General features: G+C 37.5%; 2 protein-coding genes across 3 annotated transcripts; one reads left to right on the forward strand and one right to left on the reverse strand.

Moving 5' to 3' along the window:
• The first annotated feature begins 5,761 nt into the window (after window positions 1-5,761).
• On the forward strand, window positions 5,762-7,281 carry LOC125060964 (F-box/LRR-repeat protein 15). The gene is made up of 3 exons (XM_047666096.1): window positions 5,762-6,091; window positions 6,163-6,629; window positions 6,713-7,281. The coding sequence occupies exons 1-3, from the start codon at window positions 5,888-5,890 to the stop codon at window positions 6,864-6,866; spliced, it is 825 nt and encodes a 274-aa protein (XP_047522052.1). The 5' UTR covers window positions 5,762-5,887; the 3' UTR covers window positions 6,867-7,281.
• Window positions 7,282-9,440: 2,159 nt separating this feature from the next.
• On the reverse strand, window positions 9,441-21,025 carry LOC125060678 (histone acetyltransferase KAT6B). 2 transcript variants are annotated; one of them, XM_047665671.1, is made up of 11 exons: window positions 19,856-21,025; window positions 19,125-19,286; window positions 18,294-18,436; window positions 17,995-18,071; window positions 16,408-16,588; window positions 15,486-15,883; window positions 11,486-15,401; window positions 11,169-11,287; window positions 10,697-10,890; window positions 10,282-10,390; window positions 9,441-9,809 (listed from the first exon to the last, which is right to left on the reverse strand). In XM_047665671.1, the coding sequence occupies exons 1-11, from the start codon at window positions 20,393-20,395 to the stop codon at window positions 9,529-9,531; spliced, it is 6,120 nt and encodes a 2,039-aa protein (XP_047521627.1). In that variant the 5' UTR covers window positions 20,396-21,025; the 3' UTR covers window positions 9,441-9,528. The 2 variants fall into 2 exon arrangements, with proteins under 2 accessions (XP_047521627.1, XP_047521626.1); XM_047665670.1 differs by having other exon boundaries at window positions 17,173-18,071.
• Window positions 21,026-22,924: the final 1,899 nt, after the last annotated feature.

Genomic DNA, 22,924 nt, shown 5'->3' on the forward strand with positions numbered 1-22,924 from the left:
ACGAATGAAATTTAAATTTCAAAAAAATTTGAAAACAATTTCATGTTTATGAAATCGGTTCTATAAAACGTCTGGCTGAATAAAAAGTCCTATCGTGCTCGCCTTCGTTCGGTTACAATGTAAGAAAAATAAATAAATGTTGTTTAATATTTGTTTTACTTTATTTATTAAACGTTTTACAAAATGGCCGATTATGTTTAAAATGTTACAATTAATGTACAAGACATTAAGAAAAGAGATACATTAGATATTCTTTTATTTAAATAACAAGTGAACGAAACTTTTCCCAAAAATCTATTCAAAATAATTTAATTAAAAATACTAGCGGCCAATTTTTTATAGGCAACTTGGTAGATATGCATTCTCCTAATTATAAATATACATAAAAATTTGGTTATTAGCAAATAACAGATGAGCGCACTAATCCTGCAGCCGGATCTCGTAGTAGGCAAATAACTCAGAGGATGTAGGCCGAGAGAAAAAGCCGGCGTAAAAAACTCTCGGTACTCTTGTAAAATAGCAAATCATATGATGATTTGGATATTTTTTCAAAAAATTGAAAATGAATTGGATTATTGGATCACATGTGATCAGTGTATATTGGGTAATCTGTCGCATTTACGCCACATTCATAAAATAATAACAAATTAGGCATATGCAAAACCTATAGAGTTAACTTTAATAAATAAAAATACTAAATAAACTTCTGTATCAAACATTTAACTTCAGACAATTACTTTTTTGACAACATAAAAGTGAAAAAAAGTCCATTATACTATCATTACGTAGCTAACAAACAAATCACATCATTAAATCAAAATTCAGAGGTGTAATAACGTGAGAAACACAATAACAAACTAGGAAAACCCACAATTTTTGTAATTATAGTAAATTTTCATAACATATAATGTAAAACTGAAATTCAAATTCCAAATAATCTTAATAAAGATTTTTCTATATTAATTTATTATTTTAATTCAGTGAGATCCTTGCGCTCGATGCATGCTGCACAGAGATTTTATATTAGGTTTCAATTTGGTTAGCTTCAGTCATCTTTCCACGTCGTGTTATATCCAGCCGATTTCCATAGGGGGATACCCCTTAACAATCAAATTGCCCCCCTGTGGACCGTGGGCCCCACACTGGAAAACACTGATCTAGAGTTAAAGTACCAACTCTGGCGACATTTCCTCCCAGGAATAAAACATAATATTATCATATACAAAAGTCGTCCGAAGTTACAGCCTCTCGGGTCCCTCATACAATGATTACCAACCTGTAGAATCGTAGTACGGTAAGTAGATGTTTATTTTGGCACCACGACAAGGAGTAAAGGAAATCATAAATTGTTAACTATTTGTGAAATTCAAGTCCAATTTAAACTTTGTAAGCACATGAAAAAAAATTGGCATTTTAGAAAATTCATGACATTACCGCCAAAATTCACAGTTCACTTTTCACATACTCTGTGACCAAGAGAATTTAAATTTCGAAGTAATAATAACATAGAATATTATTAATATTTTGATGTCTAGTCTGTGGTTTACGCAAATACTACACATAAAAAACGTTCTTAACGCATAGAAACGCAAATTTATTACATTATTACATATCTCCTACTAGACACTGACTAAATGTTAATAATTTCGCGTTTAAATCTATAAGTCGTTGTTTTGTCAGTTAAGTATTTATTAAATAAATCTTTTGACCCTACTTACATACTATTTGATATCTACACAAACAAAAAGACAGGCCATTCTTCTATAAACCTCAGACAACTTACCTACTCGTGATCTCGTGTCGCTTAAAAGAGTACCTGAAATTTGTTAAAGCGTGTTGATAGATAATTATATTGTAATAAACTGTAATAATATAATTTTAAGTCTTTATTTTAATGAGATTTTATAACTTTAAGCTGAACAGCTTGTAATTAAAAATGAATGCTACAATGAGTGCGAATAATGTTTCCTGTTTCTTAGGAAGTATACTAGTTTTATCTTCAGTTTTCTTTATCACAAAATAGAGTTCAAAAGCTATATGTAAACTTTAAATCGTATTATTTAATCTTTTACGCAAATTCTATTGTTGCTTTTTGATTTACATCTTAGGATATGTTTCTATATATTAAGTAATTAGTGATAATTGCCTCATCCAATAAAATACTCTGCAGCATAGGATAGGATCTAAAGTTGATAGGCGCGTAGGCAAAGTCCGCGACTTTGTGTTATGTTTGTTCCAGATCTCTTATTTGCGGAGCATATTCGGACCATTACAGATGCGGCATTTAGAAGGTTGGGCATATATATACTCGTATATATATGTATGTATAACATTTACCTATAAAAAGGTACAAAATTTTACAAAAAGGTACCTAATTTGGCTGTGTTGTGTGATGGTGTAAAAGTGAAAGGTACGTGAAGGTGTGTATGTGGGGTATGCTCATGATGCGGGTGTTTTTGCGATATGGATATTCTTAATACTCCTTTAATCATATTCCGCGATAGCTTAAACAACAATCTAATCGATTTACAGAAGCTTAGCTAATAATAACGTCAAATAGATTATATGCCCGGGTAACAGTGTACTCTGTTAAATCACAAACGACAAGTTGACAAATTATTTATAATATATAGCAATTATATTAATTACTACGCGCACGAGGGACGACGTTCGCAAAGTCTACTCTTATTATGCCATTAAAGATAACATAATAATTCGCTTTATTGTGTTAACTTCAAGAAGATTTCCATTATTGTTGAACAATGCGCCAATTCCTAAACACGTGGTAAGGTTCTTCGGCATCAATTCACTTTAACAAGCTGTCTGAAAGAATTTATTAGTTTTTCGTTAGTTTAACCTTTCATTTTATTGATTACGTACTACTATTTCAAAGACAAAGAGACATCGTTAGGAAATCTGCACGTTTATTACCAGAAAAAAAGTGCGTGCACACAAAGTACACATATGAGAACTGAATCTTCTTTGTAAGTTAATTGTTGCGTAGATAATTAAGCTGCCCAATTATTATCAAATCCCATAATTTAATTTTTCTAGTCTTTCTATATTAATGAATGATACTAAGGATTTAAAAACCAGAACTAAAATTAGTTGTTGTTATGTATATAGAAATACCACCATAATTATGGTATCAATTACCAAATAATATAACAAATTCATTATTATCATAATTGGTAAATTATGTCCACATTTTCTAAAATAGCCAAATGGGTCTTAGCAAAAAAGGTCTTGGTTCGGTGCCCTTATAAAAATACAAAAGTAACGAAAAAAAATGGTAATTTAGTTACTTAATAAAATAATAATGATATTGATATGTATTACAAACAAAATCGGTTGGAAAAATTGGTTCAAGTATGAATAATTGCACCACAATATTATACTAGCACATCTTTATCAAAGAAAAATAATCGACAAAAACTCTGAACATCTTCGTGACGTTCCGTAAAAATTGCGCCTCATGCGCCTAAAGAAGTTTCACTTCAAAAAGGAGTATGTCAGGCACCGAAGTGCGACCTTCGCCTATAAAGAAAACTGATCAAGGACAGAGAAATTTGATTTGTTTTACCATGAGACAATGAACGGTATTTACTTATAAAACTACGAATTATCTTTGATTGAATGATCTAGTAAATTCTAGTGTGTACCCATAACTAACATAACTTTATTAAATAAAATAGAATTATTTATATGTATTGTATATTTCAATTATAACTGACAACATCTCAAAATAAAACTCAAAATCAAAATAACTTTATTCATATAATATGTAACCAAGTACACTTATGCAAGTCAACAGAAAAGATGTTAAATTGATTCAAAATTTACATTTACTACCAGTTCGCAAGGCAAGGGCGTAGAGCGGGCAAGAAGAACTGGCAAGAAACTCTCTGCCACTCTTTTTAATCGCCAAGTTTTGTGTCATACAAATTGTTTGAACTGGAGCAAATCAATCCCGGGATTCAAATGAGAGTGAAATGAGTCAAATTTATTTATAGTTTTATTGATATTTTACGTTTAACGAGAGTTTTGAATTTATTCAGTGAGCTTATTTGACTATAGTATAGTATATTATAATATAGACCGGGCGATAGAGGTATGTGAGTATGCAAAATGTGAGTGTCGAATTTCGCCAACGGATTTGAGTTAAGAAAATGTCAAGAAATAATAATGTGGATCTTGCCGGTCCATTTTTTTACCCCCTTTTCTCTTATGCGTAATAAGAATGTATTGAGTACACGATATAAAATCATTTTAGTGATTATTTCTTTAATAATTTATAGTTTGTTCTAATGGTAAAAGTGAGGATGGATTCTTAAATAATGAAAACATAGGTACATTTTTTAAAAGTTATATATGAAAAACCAGCGAATTCAAGCATTAAGTTGTTAAATGTACTTAAAGTAGGTAAAAAATTACTAATTTTAATGTGTTTACTAGTCGCAATTTAAAACATTTTTTTTCGAAGTCTCTATTGTGGGGGCGCCGAGGCTGTAGCCCCATCCGGCTCTGAAAAATATACAAACAAATTATTCTATAATGTGAAAATAACCACAGGAAATTACGTTGCAATACAATCTCAAACATAAATGTGCTGTATGGAATCTACTACATATAATTCGCGTGTGGTATTTAAAATATTTGTAGATGACAATTTTAAGTAACAATGCCGTGACGATGTTGACGTTTTAACTTCTTTCTTGGCAAAATTTGTCCTTGTTGTTTTATATGTACTTTATATACCTTGTCTATGGTAAGATTAATCTATTATTAATTTTAAAAAATAAGAACATAAAATAACAGGTTGAATTAACATTCTTTGGAAGTCGGTTAAAAGAAAATGAAAAGCCAAAGCTGAAGCACACGAACTCGAAGGAACACGACTCGGGTCGACGATCGCACGCTTCACCAGGCTGGTACTGCAATACATATGACTAAAGGTGAGATTTTCAGAATCGAGACCTACTCTGAATAAGACTTTGAGTAGATATAGAGAAATATGACATTAGACATACAATATTTTGAATTTAATGTATTAAAATAACGTAACTGATGTTTAATTATTTAATTGTTTTGCTTCGGACTCACGTAAAAGCCGACCTTGGTCGGCAAGTAGGAATATAGGCTGTAAACTATCATTTATCCATATTGGAATCTATACTAATATATATAAAGATGAAAGATTGTAAAAAATAAACTTAAATGAAGATTATACTATAACCTATCAAATTATAATATAAACCCTCAATGATAAAGGTATCAACTCTAAACAATAGCGCATTTGGACTATCTTCAAGCAGATTACGTTTTCATGGATACAATATTTGCGTAATTAATACAATAATTGATAAACGTTATTATTGTGTAGGTATATATTTCAAAGGCTGTTTGCCTTATTATATTGCCCAATTTCGTAACATCTTCTGAATTCTACACAACCTCTATGATTTTTTACCTAATAATTAGTATTATTCCACAATACCACACTATTTTTAATAATTGAAAACTAATCAGAGTATCCTGATCCTTAAACATAATTTTCTGTAACTGTAATCTGCCTGATGATATTAATTTATACCTAATGGGAAATTATTAATTAACCTGCCTGATGAATGCGGCATACATATTACATACAAAGTACTCTGTGGCAACAGCAAGCTACATACAGCAGCTTTGACAACAATATGAATACTTCAGTAGTGACAACTGACATATTCAAATTTCAAATATAATAATAATAGTATGAAAATTAAAAGAAAACAGTGAATTTAATTTCAAGAAGATCAATATTATAACATATATATAATTGAAGTTCTATAAATTTAACATGCTTTTTATTTATTTCGAGGTATAACATAATAGAACATTCACAATGAACAAGAAACGGAAGACTCATTTATTCGATTTGTATTGGGAAGACATAATAGTGGCAAAAATTATGCCTCTACTTACTATTCAGGAATGTTTTATATTTCGCAGTGTATCACGGACTTGTCTCCAAATTGTCAATATGTATTTTTCTAAGTTAAAGTCTTTGAAACTGATGAAGAAGAGGTTTTCGCCTCACACCTTTAATGTAAGTAGGTTTACATACGTTGTATTGACAACACACTTAATGTATGTTCATTTAATTAAAAACAATTACAGGTATTTGTCACTACATGTTCGAAACTTAAACTGCTCAATTTAAGTAGATGTGATTCAATAACAGATACAGAATTGATACCTATATTACGTAAAAATACTGGATTGATTCATTTAAATTTGAGCCAATGCAAGAACCTGACTGCAAAATGCCTACAACCTGTTATACTATATTGTGATAATTTACAAATTCTGAAGTTAGCAAGGTGTTCTTGGCTCACAACAGGCGCTATTGAAGCCTTAGCTCTTCATAAGAGTAAAATAGAAGATATAGATTTAGCCTATTGTGTTTCAATATCTGAAAGTGGTATATTGATATTCATAAAAAAGTTTCGACAGATAAAGACATTAAATCTGGAGGGTAATAAACAGGTAACAGATAAGTGTTTATACACAATGTCGAAGTATAGTAAATCTCTGAAGCTTCTCAACTTGAGTGGCTGTTGTGATGTCACTGATAAGGGAGTAAGGTAAACTACAAAATATTGATTATTTTTACTACAGTGATGATCTGATGATATTGATTTTATAAAAACACGTTTGTTAATTTCAGAGCTCTAGCTCTCCATTTGCCACAGCTGGAAGGTTTACTTGTGCGAGGATGCACCAAAGTCACAGAAAACAGCCTACAACTCATGCGACCTCGAGTCCATCTTGATCGAAGACCATCGCAAGCAGTGCCGTTACCTATGTATGTGCAAATATAATTGTGGTTGTGTTATTGCTTAATTTAGAATATACTTATCAAGACTTATGTAAATATATGACTATTGTAGGAACTAAATTGTAATAATGTTTTTCCTTTATTATTATTATTACATTTTTTTTTACTAATAGCTCCTGCTTATTACCCAATCCATCTTTCTAAATAGATAAATTATTTAGTAAATAAAATATTTAATGATATTACCATTTTATATAAAAAATATAAATGAATGGGTTAAGTAAGAATTGCCCCTGATGAGAATGTAAGAAACTGTTATTATAATATTTGTTTAAACTTTTATAGGCTGTAAGAGAAGTATTTAAGATCTCAATATTTTTTACATATTTGTTATTAATATATTAGATACATTTATTTTTTGTTTCTTGTAAATATTTAAATAAAATTTTAATACATTATTTTGTTTTTTTTTTGTTCTATAATAGTAGATAATGTAAAACAAGGAATTCATTCATATTGATCAAGACCGAGCGAGCTTTAAGCAAAATCACTCTCGTAGATTTGGTTTGATCTATATTTAAATTAAAAACAATAAATATGTAGGTATTGATCCTTCACTATAATTTCAATTGTTGACTTTAATTCATAACACAATACAAAATAATATTTCCAATACAAAAAAATCATAGTCAGTCACCTCCATCTTTTGTCTAATTTCATTATTATTCAATCGTGACGAACATTATAGAGCCAAAAATTTATTGAATTACATCACATAAGTTTGGCCGAGAGTTTGTTACTAGTGATTGTACTTATATAAATAAAAAGCATTTGGCATTTACTTTATTTCTGTTCCGCGAAACACTGTATAGAAATATACTATGAAATTCTATACATATTTTATAATATAATCAAACCGTCTAGTATATGTTAACTAAACAGACGCTATTTTATGGTTTTATTGCAAATAATACCAATATGATTTATTTTGAATGAATACTTTATAATTTTATATGCCGCCTTTTGGTCTCAATAAAAAGATAAAACAAATCTTTTTATATACACAAACAGCTAATAATAACAATATTTAAAAGTAATAGATGAAAAAAACTCATTCTTATATTTTTTGCTACAATATTACACATATCGTTATCGATATAAAGTTTAAATTAGTTTAATAGTAATAGAGATTACTCTTACAAACAATCTATAATAGCGTCAAGTACTTTTACTCCTAAAACAATCTGATACGGATTAAGCCAAAAGGAGTAAAATAAAACTGCAAAATTTTTCACAAAATTATATTTTGTGTAATAACACCTGCTACAAGGTCTTACGATTTATCATATTTACAATATTTTATATTCTACACATTAGTAACAAATAACATTTAAAACGTAAAGAGCAGATCTTACAAATAATTTACTGTATGGGAGCGCCCCTCGCCGACACTAAGGGTCGATAAACTTAAAATTAAATTGAATGTTAATAACATTTGGCAATAAATAACTAGGATAAAACGAAAAATAACCCTTAAAATGCAAATCGTAAAATTAATATTAGCATACTGTTAAAAAATAAACTAATTATTAGGCCTGTTTTCAATTAAATGGCTCCCTTCATCATTCGCGCCAACGAGAACTTAATACATCACAAGGTAAAAACAACCATAACATTTACACAAGAATCATTGATCCTGTACAGCCTTGTGTTAAGTAAAGCGGTCCATTTACAATATTTTACATCAAAATTAAGCATAGTTTGGGACGAGAAAGAGGCACTTTTATGAACAGATCAGACGATAAATTATTCCTACGCATTCTGTACACATAATGTATGTATATTACATCTCGATGGAAAAACAAAACAGCATATACACATAAAAGAATTTCAAACAATTTTTACATAAAACAGTACATTTTTACGAAATCGATTGCACTCCGCTTTAATTACGCTTAATACTTACTTCTTTGGGAGTTATAAAATATTAATTATGAATTAAGCACGCCCGTAAAGAGTCCGATCGAAGATATCACAGTACACGCGCCGATATCTAAACTGTAAACGGATAAAAATCGCAATGTCATCATACTTTATTGCACTATACATTATGCTACATTCGTCGATACAAAAGTCTTAAAACATTTATTCAGTAATTTTGTACTTTACTCAGCATATTCGTCAGTTTCCTCATGGAGAAATGATCTACATACATATTTCATATGATACAAATGCGGGCGTAGACGTGTAAGATATTTACGAGACATTCGAAACTATTGCAGAATCATATATTAAAAACAACCAATTCTTAGAAAATCACAAGATTTTATTTTAATATCAGTCCTGGCGAATGTCGGTATCGTATACAGCCTACACCCGCACAGCTGCCGTAACAAAGACAACACTGACAAGGCAACTCAAGTGGTGTTAATAGTTTCTTATTTACATGTAAACTACTGTTATTTGTACTATTACTTAAAAATACACTCTTTTTGGTCAATGTCAGTTCCAACCACGAGTATTGTCTCTACGCTGGGCTCGGATCAACCAGTCGCTACCCATAAGCTTATTTGACGCAGTAGGTAACTCTACTCACTGCAATACTTGCTTTAAGTCAGTCGAATACTTATATAGAGTATGGGTAATCAATTAGAAAACCCGGCTATCCGATCACTGCACTATCACTTCCTAAATTTCGGTCGAGGCTACCGACGCATAGTAGAGTTCAACGTTTGCATCGTCAAAGGAGGTGGAGGATTGATGTATCCCGCATATGCATACACATTCGGCTGCTGAGCTCTCGGGTCCGGAGCGGGGTATTGCACACTGGGTTGGACGTTCATCATCTGAACGGGGAGATTATTGAATTGTTGCTGAGGCACTCGGTAGCCGTTGAGGCTGTATTGGTTTAAAAGATGGGTGTTCAAGTTCGGAGACATTCGAGAGCCTGGACCCATCGGGACATGCTGGATTTGGCTGAGGTTGCCTGGAAATGAGAATACATTTTTTAAATACTTAGATGACTTTTTAATTACTAAGATTAAAATTAATTAAAAACAGTACAATTATCACATATTTTAGATGGCCGAATTAATAATAAAATAAAAAATAAATCAGTGGTGCTACAACCTCTTTAGGTCTTGGCCTCAGATTTCTGAATCTGTTTCATGATCATTTTTAAATCTAATAGGCAAGTAGGTGATCAGCCTCCAGTGCCTGACACACGCCGTCCAAGACATGTCGGTTTCCTCACGATGTTTTCCTTCACCGTTCGGTCAAATATTAAATGCGCACATAGAAAATTAATAATACACGGCTAATAATATTTTAGTATAAAACCTCAATCTTTTATTTTAGAATTGAAGTTGCAACTGTAGTATAATTCAACACACAATTATAAAATAAACTGTCACACTTGATTCAACTTGTATATGAAAAATAATCATAACATTACTCACTGGTAGCATTTCTAGTATTCCGCGGAGAGTCTAGTTGGTTATGCGCAGGCGCGTAATACTTGGGTGCGTGGTAGTGCCCGCTGGGAGGAGTTCCCGCCTGTTGTACATACTGCAATTCCAAAAACATAAGAGTTATTATGTTTTCTATATTCAACTTAATTCATGCATAAACACGATCACATCATGTCACAAATTATACATAAAATAAATCAGTTCTCTTCGAAAGAAATTATTAAATTAATTATAATATTATACACAATGTTTATAATTTAGAAAACGATATATGTATATCAAATATGTATTATTAAAAATGGTTATCCACAGCGGTGTCCGTTAAGCCAGTCTACATTTCATTGGTGCTAAGAATATATTTCAAGCGTTTTGATAAATATGCTATTTCGTAAGTAAGTTGTACCTGAGCGGGCGGTGTGTGCGTGTGCGTATGGGTGTGCGTGTGCGGCGGATGCTGCGGCGCATCGGCCATCTGTTGCAGCTTGGCGAGCGAGCAGGAAGGGGCCCAGCCGGCGTGGTACTGCTGCTGTTGCTGCTGGAAGCTGATGTAGCCGCCCTGGTAGCCCGCGCCGCTGCTACCTCCGCCGCTCATCACTCCTGCAAGAGGTATTTACTTACTAATCGAGAATACATTTCAACATATAACGACTATATTAAAGGGACCAGTTTCAATAAACAATTTGCTTGAACTTGCTGTTCCTTGCTTGATTTCGTAAAAATAACATCTAATTAAATTTTTTTGAAATCCAACAGTATCAGATTCAGAATATTTTATTAATTAGAAAAACAACTCAAAATCAACATTTCCAAAATCTTTTTAGATTAATAATAGACTTCATTATATATTATGTGCTAAATCAATGTCATATAAATACCATGTGGTGGCTGGTGGGCTGGAGGTGTGGCCCGATGCCGAGCCGGGGGCGTGGCCGCACTTCGCATCGCCGACTTACTCTCAGCGCTACCACCGCTGCCACTACTCGCTGTGCTGTTCCTGTAAATAGATAAATGTTAAGAATACTTGTACTTAAAAAAATATTTCATTTCATTAATATAATTGAAATTAAATTTAAATCAAGTTAAAAAATAAATATTTTATTCAATTTCCTCCATCACCTCAGATAATTTTTTACTTGATATTAGACTGGTCGCCCACGTAGTCTACAATTAAACCTAAGTAAACATTTAGTACCTGTTTCTGTTATTAATCTTCTGTTGTTTTGCAGGTTGATTGGGCTGACTCATAATTGATGGAATATGTATAGAGTGCGGGTACTGCGGGCTCGGTGCCGGATGCATGTGCATCATAGAGCACGGAGACGCCAGATCGGAACCGATGCTGGTCGGAGACTCCAACCCCAACTGACTGACATCCAGCTCACAGGTTGGATATTGCACGGAATGCACCGAATTGCTGGTAGAGTCTGGTGTATAAACTCCCATTGACTGCAAAGCTGGACTCACCGCTTCGCACAACTCCTCCTTGCTGGTGTCTTTCGGAGACTCCTCCTTCTTGTGCTTGCGATGTTTGTCGATCTCTGTTTTCTCTTGACATGGTCCGTTTTGATTAAAAGGAGTCTTACAACCGGGTGACGTCAACACTTGCGGGCTCTGTTGACGGTATTCAGCGCAACTCGTCGCCACTTCCGGCTGCTTATTCACCTGGCGTTGCATCATTTGTTTCATGTGTTCGTTGTGCGATTGCGACTTTTTAGAATCGCATTGCGTCTGACACGCGGTCGTCGTCTTCGACTGCTTTGATGATTTGCAATCGTTCTTTTGACATTCAGATTTAGACGAAGGCGCCTTTGTCTCTTTGAAGTGCGGCAGCTGCGTCGCATAAATACTCCCGGATAAGGCGCCGTAAGCGATGTTGTGGAAATCTTTTTGATTGAACTTTTGCGGCGACTTTTGCATCTGATCTAAATGCGGCAAATTGAAGGACTGGTACTTATCCAGATAGGGTTTGTCGTTGGTCTTCATGTCTAAGAACCTGTTGTGATCCCACGTACTCTGCAGCCGCGTGGGGTCCCAAGGGGGCCACTGCGCGTACTGAGGCGTATGGTGGTAGTTTGGGATTTGATTCATGGCGTAATCGGCCTTCGGCACTAGTTCATTATCGTATTTAAACTTCGGCAGCATTTTGTTCAAGTCGTTTTGATCCATTTTTAGCTGCGCGGCACAGGTTCTTTCGTGTTTAGCGGAGGCGTTCTTCGTTTCACACTTAGTCGAATTGGATTTCTCTTTCTTGAAGAAGTCTTGCTTCTTCGGTGCCTCGGCCGCTTTAGTTTCCGACTTACTCGTGACGCTGGTCGTGTTTATCACGTTTATTGGGACGGACGTTTCAGGCTTTCTTGGGTTCGCACTTTGCTCTGGAAAAAACATCTTCGGTTCCGGCGTGCTTCTGGGTGTGTCGTTCTTGGACACCTTTTTGTCAGTTTTCTCCAATTTACTATGAGCAGAGTTCACTCTGACGTCGCGTAATTTACTTTTTTCTCTCGGCCGTTGATTGGGATCGCTCTTGTCCTGTGGACCGGCCTGTATTATGTTCGCGGACCCTCCCAGAGCGCTCTGTAAGGGATTACTAGTAAAGTTCGACTCGAGATCCGTTCTCTCCAATCCCAAATTGATAGCGGCGTTAGCGCTTTGACAGCGGGGTAAAAAATTGATGTCTGAAACGTTGGGCACTTTAGGAATGACGGGGTTCACGACCGGCGAGGATATCGGGTGCGGAACTTCAAGTTTCGTGGGAGCCTTGCTGATGACGGGGGTGGAATCGCTCATGCCGGGTAGTACTCGATTCGGTTCACTAGCTTTGATCATAACCTTATCGGTCTGCACGGCCTGAGACTCTTTAGTGACCGGAGGCCTGTGGTTCATGTAAGGATGTTGCGTTGGGTTAATAGGTTGTATGGTCATGGAATTTCCCATTGCGGCTTGGTAGTTTTGCATATTGGCCTCGATTATGCTTCTCGATACGACGTCGTCCTTCCTAGAGTTGAGAGTGTCGGTCCGAAACGTTATCTCACTCTCTTTACTAGTAATCGGGTTGTGAAGTTTGTTACTGATCTCTATAAACGAATCGGTTCTGTGTTCCGGCCTCTTCATGCTGTTGACGATATCTCTGTGAGGATCGAGACTCTGGATGATCGACTCGATCTTATTCGGCGATTTCTTTTCGGCGTGTTTCGAGTCATCCATGGTCTGATGTTGAATGACAGTTTCTTTTCTTACTTCAAATCTTTTCTGGTCATTCGGTTCGTTTTGTAGTTTTTCCGGAGATCTTCTCGGTTTGGGCGATTCGCTGATGACGGATTTGTCGTTTTTCTTTGGAGAGATACCCGTTCGAGGTGAAATGGGAGTGTCCGATTCGCCTTCTACGACTATTGTTTCAATTTGGTGGCTCCTTTGCACGTTAGGAACGATCAGATCTAATGATTTATTTCTATTGGCTTCTTCCGGTCCCTTGGCATCTAAGACAATGTGAGCATTTTCCGTGGTGACGACGGGCATGACCTTCGACGGACTTTCATTTTCCCCGACCGCTTTCGGTTCGGGGTTATTGGTATCCACTGGCACTATATCGTCAGCTTTCGGCGATGGCAATGGGCAGCTTTGACTATTGTTATCGTCCGATTCAGATATCACGATGGTGTCCTTGTCGTCTAGCGGTTTTACTGGAGATTTCATCTCTCCATTTCGTGTTACTTCATTCCGCTGTTCTTCTTCTTTAGCTTTGTCTTCAGCCTCTTTATTACTGATCAACTCGTCGATGTTATCAGGCGTGGCACATTCGCTTTTCTCCGCTTCTGTTTCTTTAATAACCTGATTATTCTCGGCGATCGATTTCGGAGAATCCATATGTATGCTGTCAAGCTCCATGTCACTGGTGTGGTTATCTGTACTGTTCTCCTCGACCGGGTGTGGTGAAGCGGGTTTACTGGCGAGACTCTTCCCATCATCTCGTTCTTCAACATCCATCTCGTCGTCGGCCTCTCCCGATGAGTCTTCAGAACTAGCTTCCGAATTTTTATCCTTTTCCACAACATTTTCATCCATCTTTTCGATTGGCGCCGTCGGAACATCATGCTCTGGTTCAGGACTCTCTTTGGAATCAACTTCGGTGTGTTTGATTTCCTCTTCATCGAGTTTTGTTTTCTTAGCAATGGGAGAGTCCGTTCTTCTCTTGGCCTTATTGAGTCGTTGCCGTTTAGTTTGTCTGCCTCTCCAGGCGAGTTTTCGCTTGGTCTTTACTTTTATCACGGGGGTAGCTCGTTCCAAGCTCTCTTGACTGTCCTGACTGTCTTCAGAAGCGTAGACCGGCATTTTATTAGCTTTGAGATCATTCTCGGTACTCTCGTTCGCTTCGTTTTGTATAACTCTTGACGATCTCCGGGTGACACTCTTGCTGCGTGGCCTTCTAGTGCTCTCTTCTTTTTTGTCTTCATCATTTTCAGAGATTTTTCTATTGGCATCACGTTTACGCTTTCTATTTGCGTCGCCAATAGCCGGGGTTGTTTGATAAGTGCTCTCGCTGTACTTGAGAGGTCTGGTTCTTCTTCTGCCGGAAGAGGTAACTTCCACTGGAGTTTCTGGAACTTTGTCTACATTATTTGTTATTTCCGATTTAAAAGCGGGCATCTCGGGTTCGGTTTCCGTCTGTTCACTTTCAGTTTTCGCATCAGCCTCATCATTCTCCGTGTCCTGATCGGCCGAATTCTCTTCCGGCGATCGGAAGGGATTCACCGTCGGAGCCAATAGCGGCGTCCATCTCAAGCACTCCGGGTCGATTTCCAAGCGCGGTTTGGCTCTCAACTTCTTCATGTGACTGCCGACCCTATTCCAGTCTATGCAGATGCCCAACTTAACCGAATCGCCGTTCGGGACGTGTCTTACGAATCCCAGCAGTTGAAACGTAACCGCAATGTCGTTCATGTGCATCCCCGTACCTAGAGCGACGTCCTCGAACGTGAACGGTTTATTTCTGACCCCGTCTAGATATTCGAGAATAACGGACTTCCAATATGCATGATACGAAACTCTGCCCAAGTCCGAGAGGGGCTTCTCGGGCGTTCCGGGCTGACCTTCCTCTTTCGATAACAGATAACCTGCGACAATAATTAGAAGGTTAGAGCTAGCGCTAATAGAGATTTCAAAATTTCATAGAAATAAAAAGTAATTCCACCACTCACTGAAATGTATCAGGAACCTCCCGTAGCCCTGTCTCTGATACTGCGGCATTGTCATTATACACGAAACGTTATATTTTTGCTGACAGTGCTTCTCTTTAGAGAAATATCCGACGAGATGGCACCCTTTGGTATCGTTCTTCGTCAGCACGTAGAACAGGAAGGGTTCCACGTCATAGTAGAGAGTCTTGTGGTCGAGGAAAAGCTTAGCGAGGAGGCACAGGTTCTGGCAATAGATCTTGTTGGCGTTCCCGTCCACTTCGAAGACGGAAATGTCTCCGCAGCGGTATATCTCCGTGGCGGGAGGATGGCGCCAGAGGCACTTGTCGAGGTGACGCATCAGCACGGCTCGGCTTTTTGCGTATTTAAGGCAAAATTCACACAGGAATAGTTTGGGTAATCTGAAAGATAAATATGGATATCATAAAAAACATGTGAGCACTCATGTACACGCGTTAGAAGTTATACTTCTTTGGCGTAACAAGATAAAAATCTTTTCATAAATTTTATTCTACGTTTGTAGAAAAAGGACACTAACAATAGAAAAAAGTATTTAATACATTGAAAGTTTTATTATAACCCATTATCTAGTTAAATAAAGTTTATTTAAACATCACAAAAAACTAAAATGTTAGCTAACCTCAGGGTGTCGGATTTTGTGACGGTGTGCGCGCGCATCGTAAAAATTTACTCTCATCATTTTTCCTCAACGTGCCAAGAGAAATATAACTTCAACAAGCTTTTGATCATACCATTAAGGATTTAAAGTAATTAGAAATTAACTTCTGAGAAATCTGTACAATTATATTTACGCTAATTATTATATTTATATTTAAGCTTTCGTTCTGTTCTCTGAAGAACATCGCTGACAGTAGTTTTTTACCATTATTTAGTTATATAAAATAATGAAACACGCTTTATATACCTGGCATATTCCTGAGGGAAGGGGCTGGAGTACCAAGTCTCGATCTCCCACTGGCCGAACTCGATAGCGGAAGGGCAGCGGGCGGCAGAACTTCCTTCGCCGTCCGCTCCGCCCGCCGCTCGCGCCGCCGAGAATACTTCCGCGTCCGCTTCCGTCACTCCGGGCGGTAAGCGTTTGCCTTCTGAAACAGCGTTTGAATTGATTTGATTAATTGATTGATCTCATACAAAAAGAAATTGATATCAACTTGAGATTGCAAATGAAATGTTAATTTTGTTAGCGTAAGACAACCACCTTCAGAACAAGTCAAAGACATGCAGTTAAGACCACAAGGACTGAACTAAAATGTTAACAAAATCACACACAATTAAAGTAACATGACGCGCGAGCGAAAGTGCATGTGTGGATACTGCGGACACCAAATTCGAGCGTCCGAACAGAGAAGACGTACAAACTCACCGTCCGAACAGGAATTACCGTAAATTACGAATTATTATCGTTACGAAGTCGTCGAATAAGGGATCGCCCGCACCTCGCCGACCGCGAGACTCGCTCTCCGCAATCGCGAAACTGCGACAGTAAATAAAACAGGAGTATCTCATGAACCGATTCGAGGATCGTAAATATGCAAATACCTTCGTCAGTCTGGGTGGAACGAATCGGGCGCTGAGATACCGCTCTTTATTTACCGCGGCGGAGGCCGGCCATCAATCAGAGCGAGACGGATCCACCAAACACTTTCACCGCGCCGCGAACCGATCTTACCCGTCTGATTGGTGGCCGGCTGCGACGCCAGCGCTACTCCGCGCGACAACTTATCCGCTTCGTCCGTCGCCGGCCCCGTCGCCCTCCGCTTCGAAGCCGCCAGACTCCGCACCAGCGCGCTGGCGCTCATTCGCCCCCGATCCCTCTCCGTCTCGCGCGCTTCGCTACGTCCGTCTCTCTTCAACGACGCCTGGTAGCGTTTGAACGTGCTCCGCGTCTCTTTCAACACCTGTCGGTCTTCGTCGCTCGGCCGAACCTCCCGCCCGCCGACGGCGCGCGATCTGTGCCGCGACTGCGACCTAGACCCGGTGCGGACGGAGTAGAACTCGGAGAGGCCGTCGAATAGAGTCGTCAGTAATCTGTCGCTGCATTTGCTCTGCCTTCTGCGTCGGACGCGGGGAGGATTCGGCTTTTCGGGACTCGGTTGCGGCGTCGGCCGCCGAGACTTCTGCTCCTCGGGGGGCGGGTCTTCTTTCTTTTCCAATAGGCTCTGTTTTTGCGCTTCCGCGGCGAATACCCAGACCGCGGTCGGTTCGGTGGCTAGCCGTTCGAAGACGGTCGGCAGCGGCGGAGGCGACGGTTCGGCGTCGGAGGAAGACGAGGAGTCCTCCTCGGTGACGGGCGATCTTCTCTCGAGACGTACTTCGACCCTCTGGACCCTGGTGACTCTGACGCCGCCCCACTTCGAGTCTTCCCAGCTCTCCCAATCGCTGGAGGATTCCCGGCGGCGTCGCTTGACGAGGTTAAATGCGGAGAAGCGGAAGAACTTTTGTTTTTCCTTAGACATTCTCTGTTCGGACGGAAGGCATGAGGAGGCATTACCGTCGGACTGCGAGTCGTCGCTGTCGCGCCGCTGCGTCTTCGGCTTGCGCTTCTTCGGCGTTCCGCTCACCGCAGATCTGAAAAAGCGTTACTCGTCATGTGAATTATTGTTGCAATGTCTATCTATAAATTCAATTAAGATCAAAACACTTAACCTTAATGTACAAGTTTAGTGTCAATTTGAAAATTATAAGTGCCTCGACGATAAATAAATAAATTTAAGAATTTATTTAATAGAATATAGTTGTGCTGTCAAAAAATTACAAACTAATTGGACTTTAAGCATGAAGAGTCCATACCTGGCGCAGGCGTCGCAGGCATGGGGCGGCCTCGCGCACCGCGGATGGGCCAGAGCGGGGCAGGAGGGGCATCGGGCCGCCCATTCTCCTCGCGCGCCGCACACGCCACAGCGGCCGCACTCGCCGCACGACCAGCGCACGCTCTGAAATTACACCGTGTTCTTACTACACCGGAATACCTCTGAACATGACTCCTCAAAAACAGAAACTTGAAAACTGCCTAATACAGATGAAAGAGTAACAATGTGCAATCAAAAATGACGCAGTTGTTTTAAAAATCTAATTAGAACCTAGAACAGGAATGTCATATAAATAGTTATACTTTTTAGGTATTTATCACATGTACATAATTTTTAAAGAAATTAACTGGTTATGTCATTGTTCAGATTACATCATCTGAACATCAACCAACTGCTGACATGGGTCATGTGTGTTCTAAATCTTAGCAGCCGAAGAGCAATTTTAATTATATATTATTTGAATATTGATCATCTGCTCTGTATCTGGTCTCTTGGTGCAGACATCCTGTACTTATTTATATATTCACTATTGTGTTAGGGTACGTCTGTAGGGCTAAAGGATCCGTAGGGTTGTTAGGTTCTTAAGTCTCACCCTCTCATATATTCAGTCATCTAGTGCAACTTGCTCATACACACATTACATACATTATACACACACATTTTACAGTCCGCTAACTAGCAAGCTGTACAGTCGTTTTAGACCCAATATTGATTAACTTAAACAAGTTCAAGTGGATAAAGAAATGTACCTTGGGAAGTACCTGAATGTGTGACAGTTAAGAACAATATATTAATAGTCTATATAATTTACCTTGATAGTAGTTAAATTAACATATTCCAACAGATTTAGGCATGTTGGATGTGCATATGATTTGCACTGAGTGCAACAGATTAAGGCCTCAGCTGATCCGAGTCTGTTTTTAGCATCAGTCCCCAAACACTCAGTACAAACTGGGACACCACCAATTTGTTTCTGAAATCATTTTATAAAAGATTCATTATTCTATTTTAATACCTATATTTTTATACAGAATATACAATGAAAACTACAAATAATAATAATTCAACAATAATTAATATGAATTCTTATCAAAACAAAAATATATTTTAAAAGCATACATAAAAAAATTCAAAGAGAAATTTCATATTTTTTTAAAGGACAAATATAGAGTGAATTAATTAAAATGTAGTTTTAATAATAACACAGACATAGTGGAATATTATGCTGCCATTATGATGAAATCTAGAATCATATATCCTATTTTATCTTAACTAATAAGAAAATAACAAAATTAAATAAAATAGCTATGTTCAATCAATTTAGAATTTTAAAGTTTAGTTTTAACAGCTTTACATGCTTTTATACAATTAATTTTAAAAATGATGCACAACATTTCAAATAAGTTCACCATATAAATAACAGTTACGATTCTAGACATGAAAACAATTCTTACTTATCACTAACTAATTTTAAAATATATAATTATTAAAATTCTAGACTAAAAGCTAACATTAATAATATGGTTATTGACAACAGCTTACCTTTTCAGATGTTTCCAAATTTTTCTTTTGTTTCTGGCGATCAACACCAGCAGGTCTGTCTGCAACCTGATAGTTTCCAGATGTATTTGTAAGTAGACCTCTGGCTACAGCACGCTTGGCAGTAGCCCGTAGTATAGCACGAACATCTGTATTCTCTTCCACAGACACTTGGAATGCTTGCCTTAGATGTTTCTCAATTGTTTTTAAACTTGAACCATCTCTTTCTCCCAACTCACGAACTGCTTTAGCAAATATGCGGGTTATATCCGCGTCTGCTGCTATCCGCAGTATCTTGTTCTGCACCCCGCATGGATCCTTGTAAGTACTCTGGCCCTTGTTGTATACTTTAAGCACAGCCCCATCCCGCACGGCTCTCTCTAGCCGTTCCGATACAACATCTTCGTGATAGTTGTGGTGCTGTCGTATCGCATGACATATGCGCTCCACACTTGGCCTCTGCTTTTGCGAACGTATCTTATGTATCGCTTCAAGAATCCATCGCTTCCACACTTCTTTTCCAACGTCGTCTGGTTCACTCATTTTTGTCTATATTTATTTGTTACGGCCGTCTGAGTAACGGTACGGTATACTCACTTGAGTTATGTCAACACCCATCGTATTTTGGCGCCCCGAGCGAAATTCCATTTTATAAAATGGAATCTCGCTGGAAGCGGCACGGAATCTTGGCCGCGATACGAGACGCCAAATTACAACATGCGCGCAAGGTGTTCACTCACCGATGACACATCGGGCCTCACAAGCGAGTTTTGGCGGAGCGAGAATCCAATGGCGGCCATCTTGTGACAATCACAAATTACGTATTGAATATTTATCGGCCCGAGACGTAAATAATGCCTCCAAATTTATTTTTAAGTTTTTTAGTTAATACACACACTTCACTGAATAAAACTATATTTGAAAACATTAATTATTGGATATAGTAGAATGCTAGTTTGTTCCGGTTTTTTTTTGTCACAATGCGTCTTTATTTAACAAATAGCACTATTAACATGAACGCGTTGCTTGGTAATAAGAGACTATATTTGGGTGATTTAAACTTTTAAATTCGTCTCGATTACTAAATTCTGCTAATTTATCTCAAAAACATTCACAAAACACCAACAAAAGCTCTTCAAAATGGCTATCAAACCATCAATCAAAATACTTGCTATATGAAAAAACAACTTTGATATCCTGTCGGTGTATTGCCATTTTAATTACACATTCAATATGTCAGATAAAAATTGTTTGTCTATTGTCAGCTACTTTGTTTGCGACTTTTTAAAATCAAGCCCTTAACAAAATCTAACTACAAGCCTTTTTAGCTCATATGTATTCAACAGATATTACAATATTGTCTTGCCTGTTTTTCCACGCAAGCCTTTTGGCCTTTCTTAAACTTTTGTAAAGTTTAAATTTCCATGACTTTTCTAAGTTGATAGTTCTCAAACTCATATGTTTTTAAAATGCGCTGTAAAAGAGTTGGCCTATTTGGTGCATAAAGTTTAATACTCTACATGTTTTTGGTTTTCTTTCAAAATGTATAAATAAAAGTACCTTAAAGCATTTAAAAAAACGACGGGTTGCACTCCGGGAGTGCCGGCAGAAGTGAAAACTTGAATATTAACGTTGTGCATTTTTGATATTTTGGAATGGTTAGGGAATAATTTTGCACGAATTGCTTTAATTATCAGTTTAAATTACTATCATTTACGTGGTAGAATACAATATTTATTTATTGCGCTATCGTACACAAACATGACAATTTATATTACATTAAATACGCCGCGCCAGCTGTCTACTCTCCATCCGTCTTACGAATTTTCGATCAGGTCACGTGTCCTGACGCGAGTTTAACATTTTTTACTCATTCCAAAAAAAGTGTACAACGCCGCTAAAGAAGTTTTCACTTCAAAAATATTTTGATGTAGTTTAAATAATTTTTTATTGTAAATAAACAACAAAATTAGGCTTGCTGTTATATGAATAAAAAAAATGTGTTCGTCTCGGGACGTCCAGCAGAACTGACAACTTAAACTAACTTAATTTGAACTATTTAATTCTGTAATGTTCCGAGGATCATCTTCTGCTTCATTCGTCATATTTTTTATAATCACTTCCTTTTTATAATCCTGTACGGTTCCTGGATCATCAGGGGTTCGAAATAATAGAATAATTTGAATTTACTCTATATTTATCACTCGCGTTATACAATAGAATATGAGCGAAATAATAACTATTATGTTAATTGCTATATAATAAGTGCAATCTCACAAACAGAGAGAGTGCCTACGTCTGGCTATGCTCCCGGGGTGAAACTCCAACGATTTAGTTAATTACGAATGACTGCATAGTAACAGTCGAAGAGAGTGCCTGCGTCGGGCTATACTCTCGGGGCGTGACTCCGACGATGTAGGAAATCGTCATGCTTATAAATGATCAAACTGTACAGCCAGGACACGTACTTACATAAGACAAACATCACGCTTGTAGGTGATTGGAATGTACGAGCCCTGGCACGTACTTACATAGGAAATCATCACGGTTGTAGATGATCGGAATGTACGAGCCCTGACACGTACTTACATAGGGAATAATTAAGCTTATAAAACTAAGGAAGCCTGAGCGAGTAAAATGTACAGCCTTGGCTCGTACATACTCCCCCAGGCAAAAGTGCAAAATGTACAGCCTTGGCTCGTACAAATCCCTTTCAAGAACGGAGATTGTTTGAGGTTATGATATGCTCACTGTCAACAGTAAATGTCTAACGCACTCAAAAAACTGCATAAACAGAGGGCTAACTCTGCGAGTTAGAGTGAGAGAAGAGGAACCTGCCTACCACTGTCGTATAGGTGAGAGAAAGGGAAGCACACTGGCGCCGTAACGCGTTACGTATCGAAGCGGTTTACCCACCCGTTGGACCCGGTTGGTCCCATAAGAAGTTATCACTTCAATACTTGTGAAGTTAATTTCAATTTAAGAAAGCTCATGGTAGACCTTAGGGTAAGGTAGGTAAGAGTCGAGACAGCGCCAAGTTTGACTCCTGTACGTTAAAAACGTGGTGGAATT

Source organism: Pieris napi, chromosome 22, assembly GCF_905475465.1.
Source record: "Pieris napi chromosome 22, ilPieNapi1.2, whole genome shotgun sequence".
Classification (NCBI taxonomy): Eukaryota; Metazoa; Arthropoda; class Insecta; order Lepidoptera; family Pieridae; genus Pieris; species Pieris napi.

Coding starts and splice junctions, on each gene's coding strand:
- LOC125060678 (XM_047665670.1), bottom strand. CDS start 20,395: ATGAGTGAACCAGACGACGTTGGAAAAGAAGTGTGGAAGCGATGGATT. Junction 19,287..19,855: donor ATTTGGAAACATCTGAAAAG/GTAAGCTGTTGT, acceptor AAATGATTTCAG/AAACAAATTGGTGGTGTCCC. Junction 15,402..15,485: donor GAGGTTCCTGATACATTTCA/GTGAGTGGTGGA, acceptor TTATTGTCGCAG/GTTATCTGTTATCGAAAGAG.
- LOC125060964 (XM_047666096.1), top strand. CDS start 5,888: ATGAACAAGAAACGGAAGACTCATTTATTCGATTTGTATTGGGAAGAC. Junction 6,092..6,162: donor TTTCGCCTCACACCTTTAAT/GTAAGTAGGTTT, acceptor AAACAATTACAG/GTATTTGTCACTACATGTTC. Junction 6,630..6,712: donor GTCACTGATAAGGGAGTAAG/GTAAACTACAAA, acceptor TGTTAATTTCAG/AGCTCTAGCTCTCCATTTGC.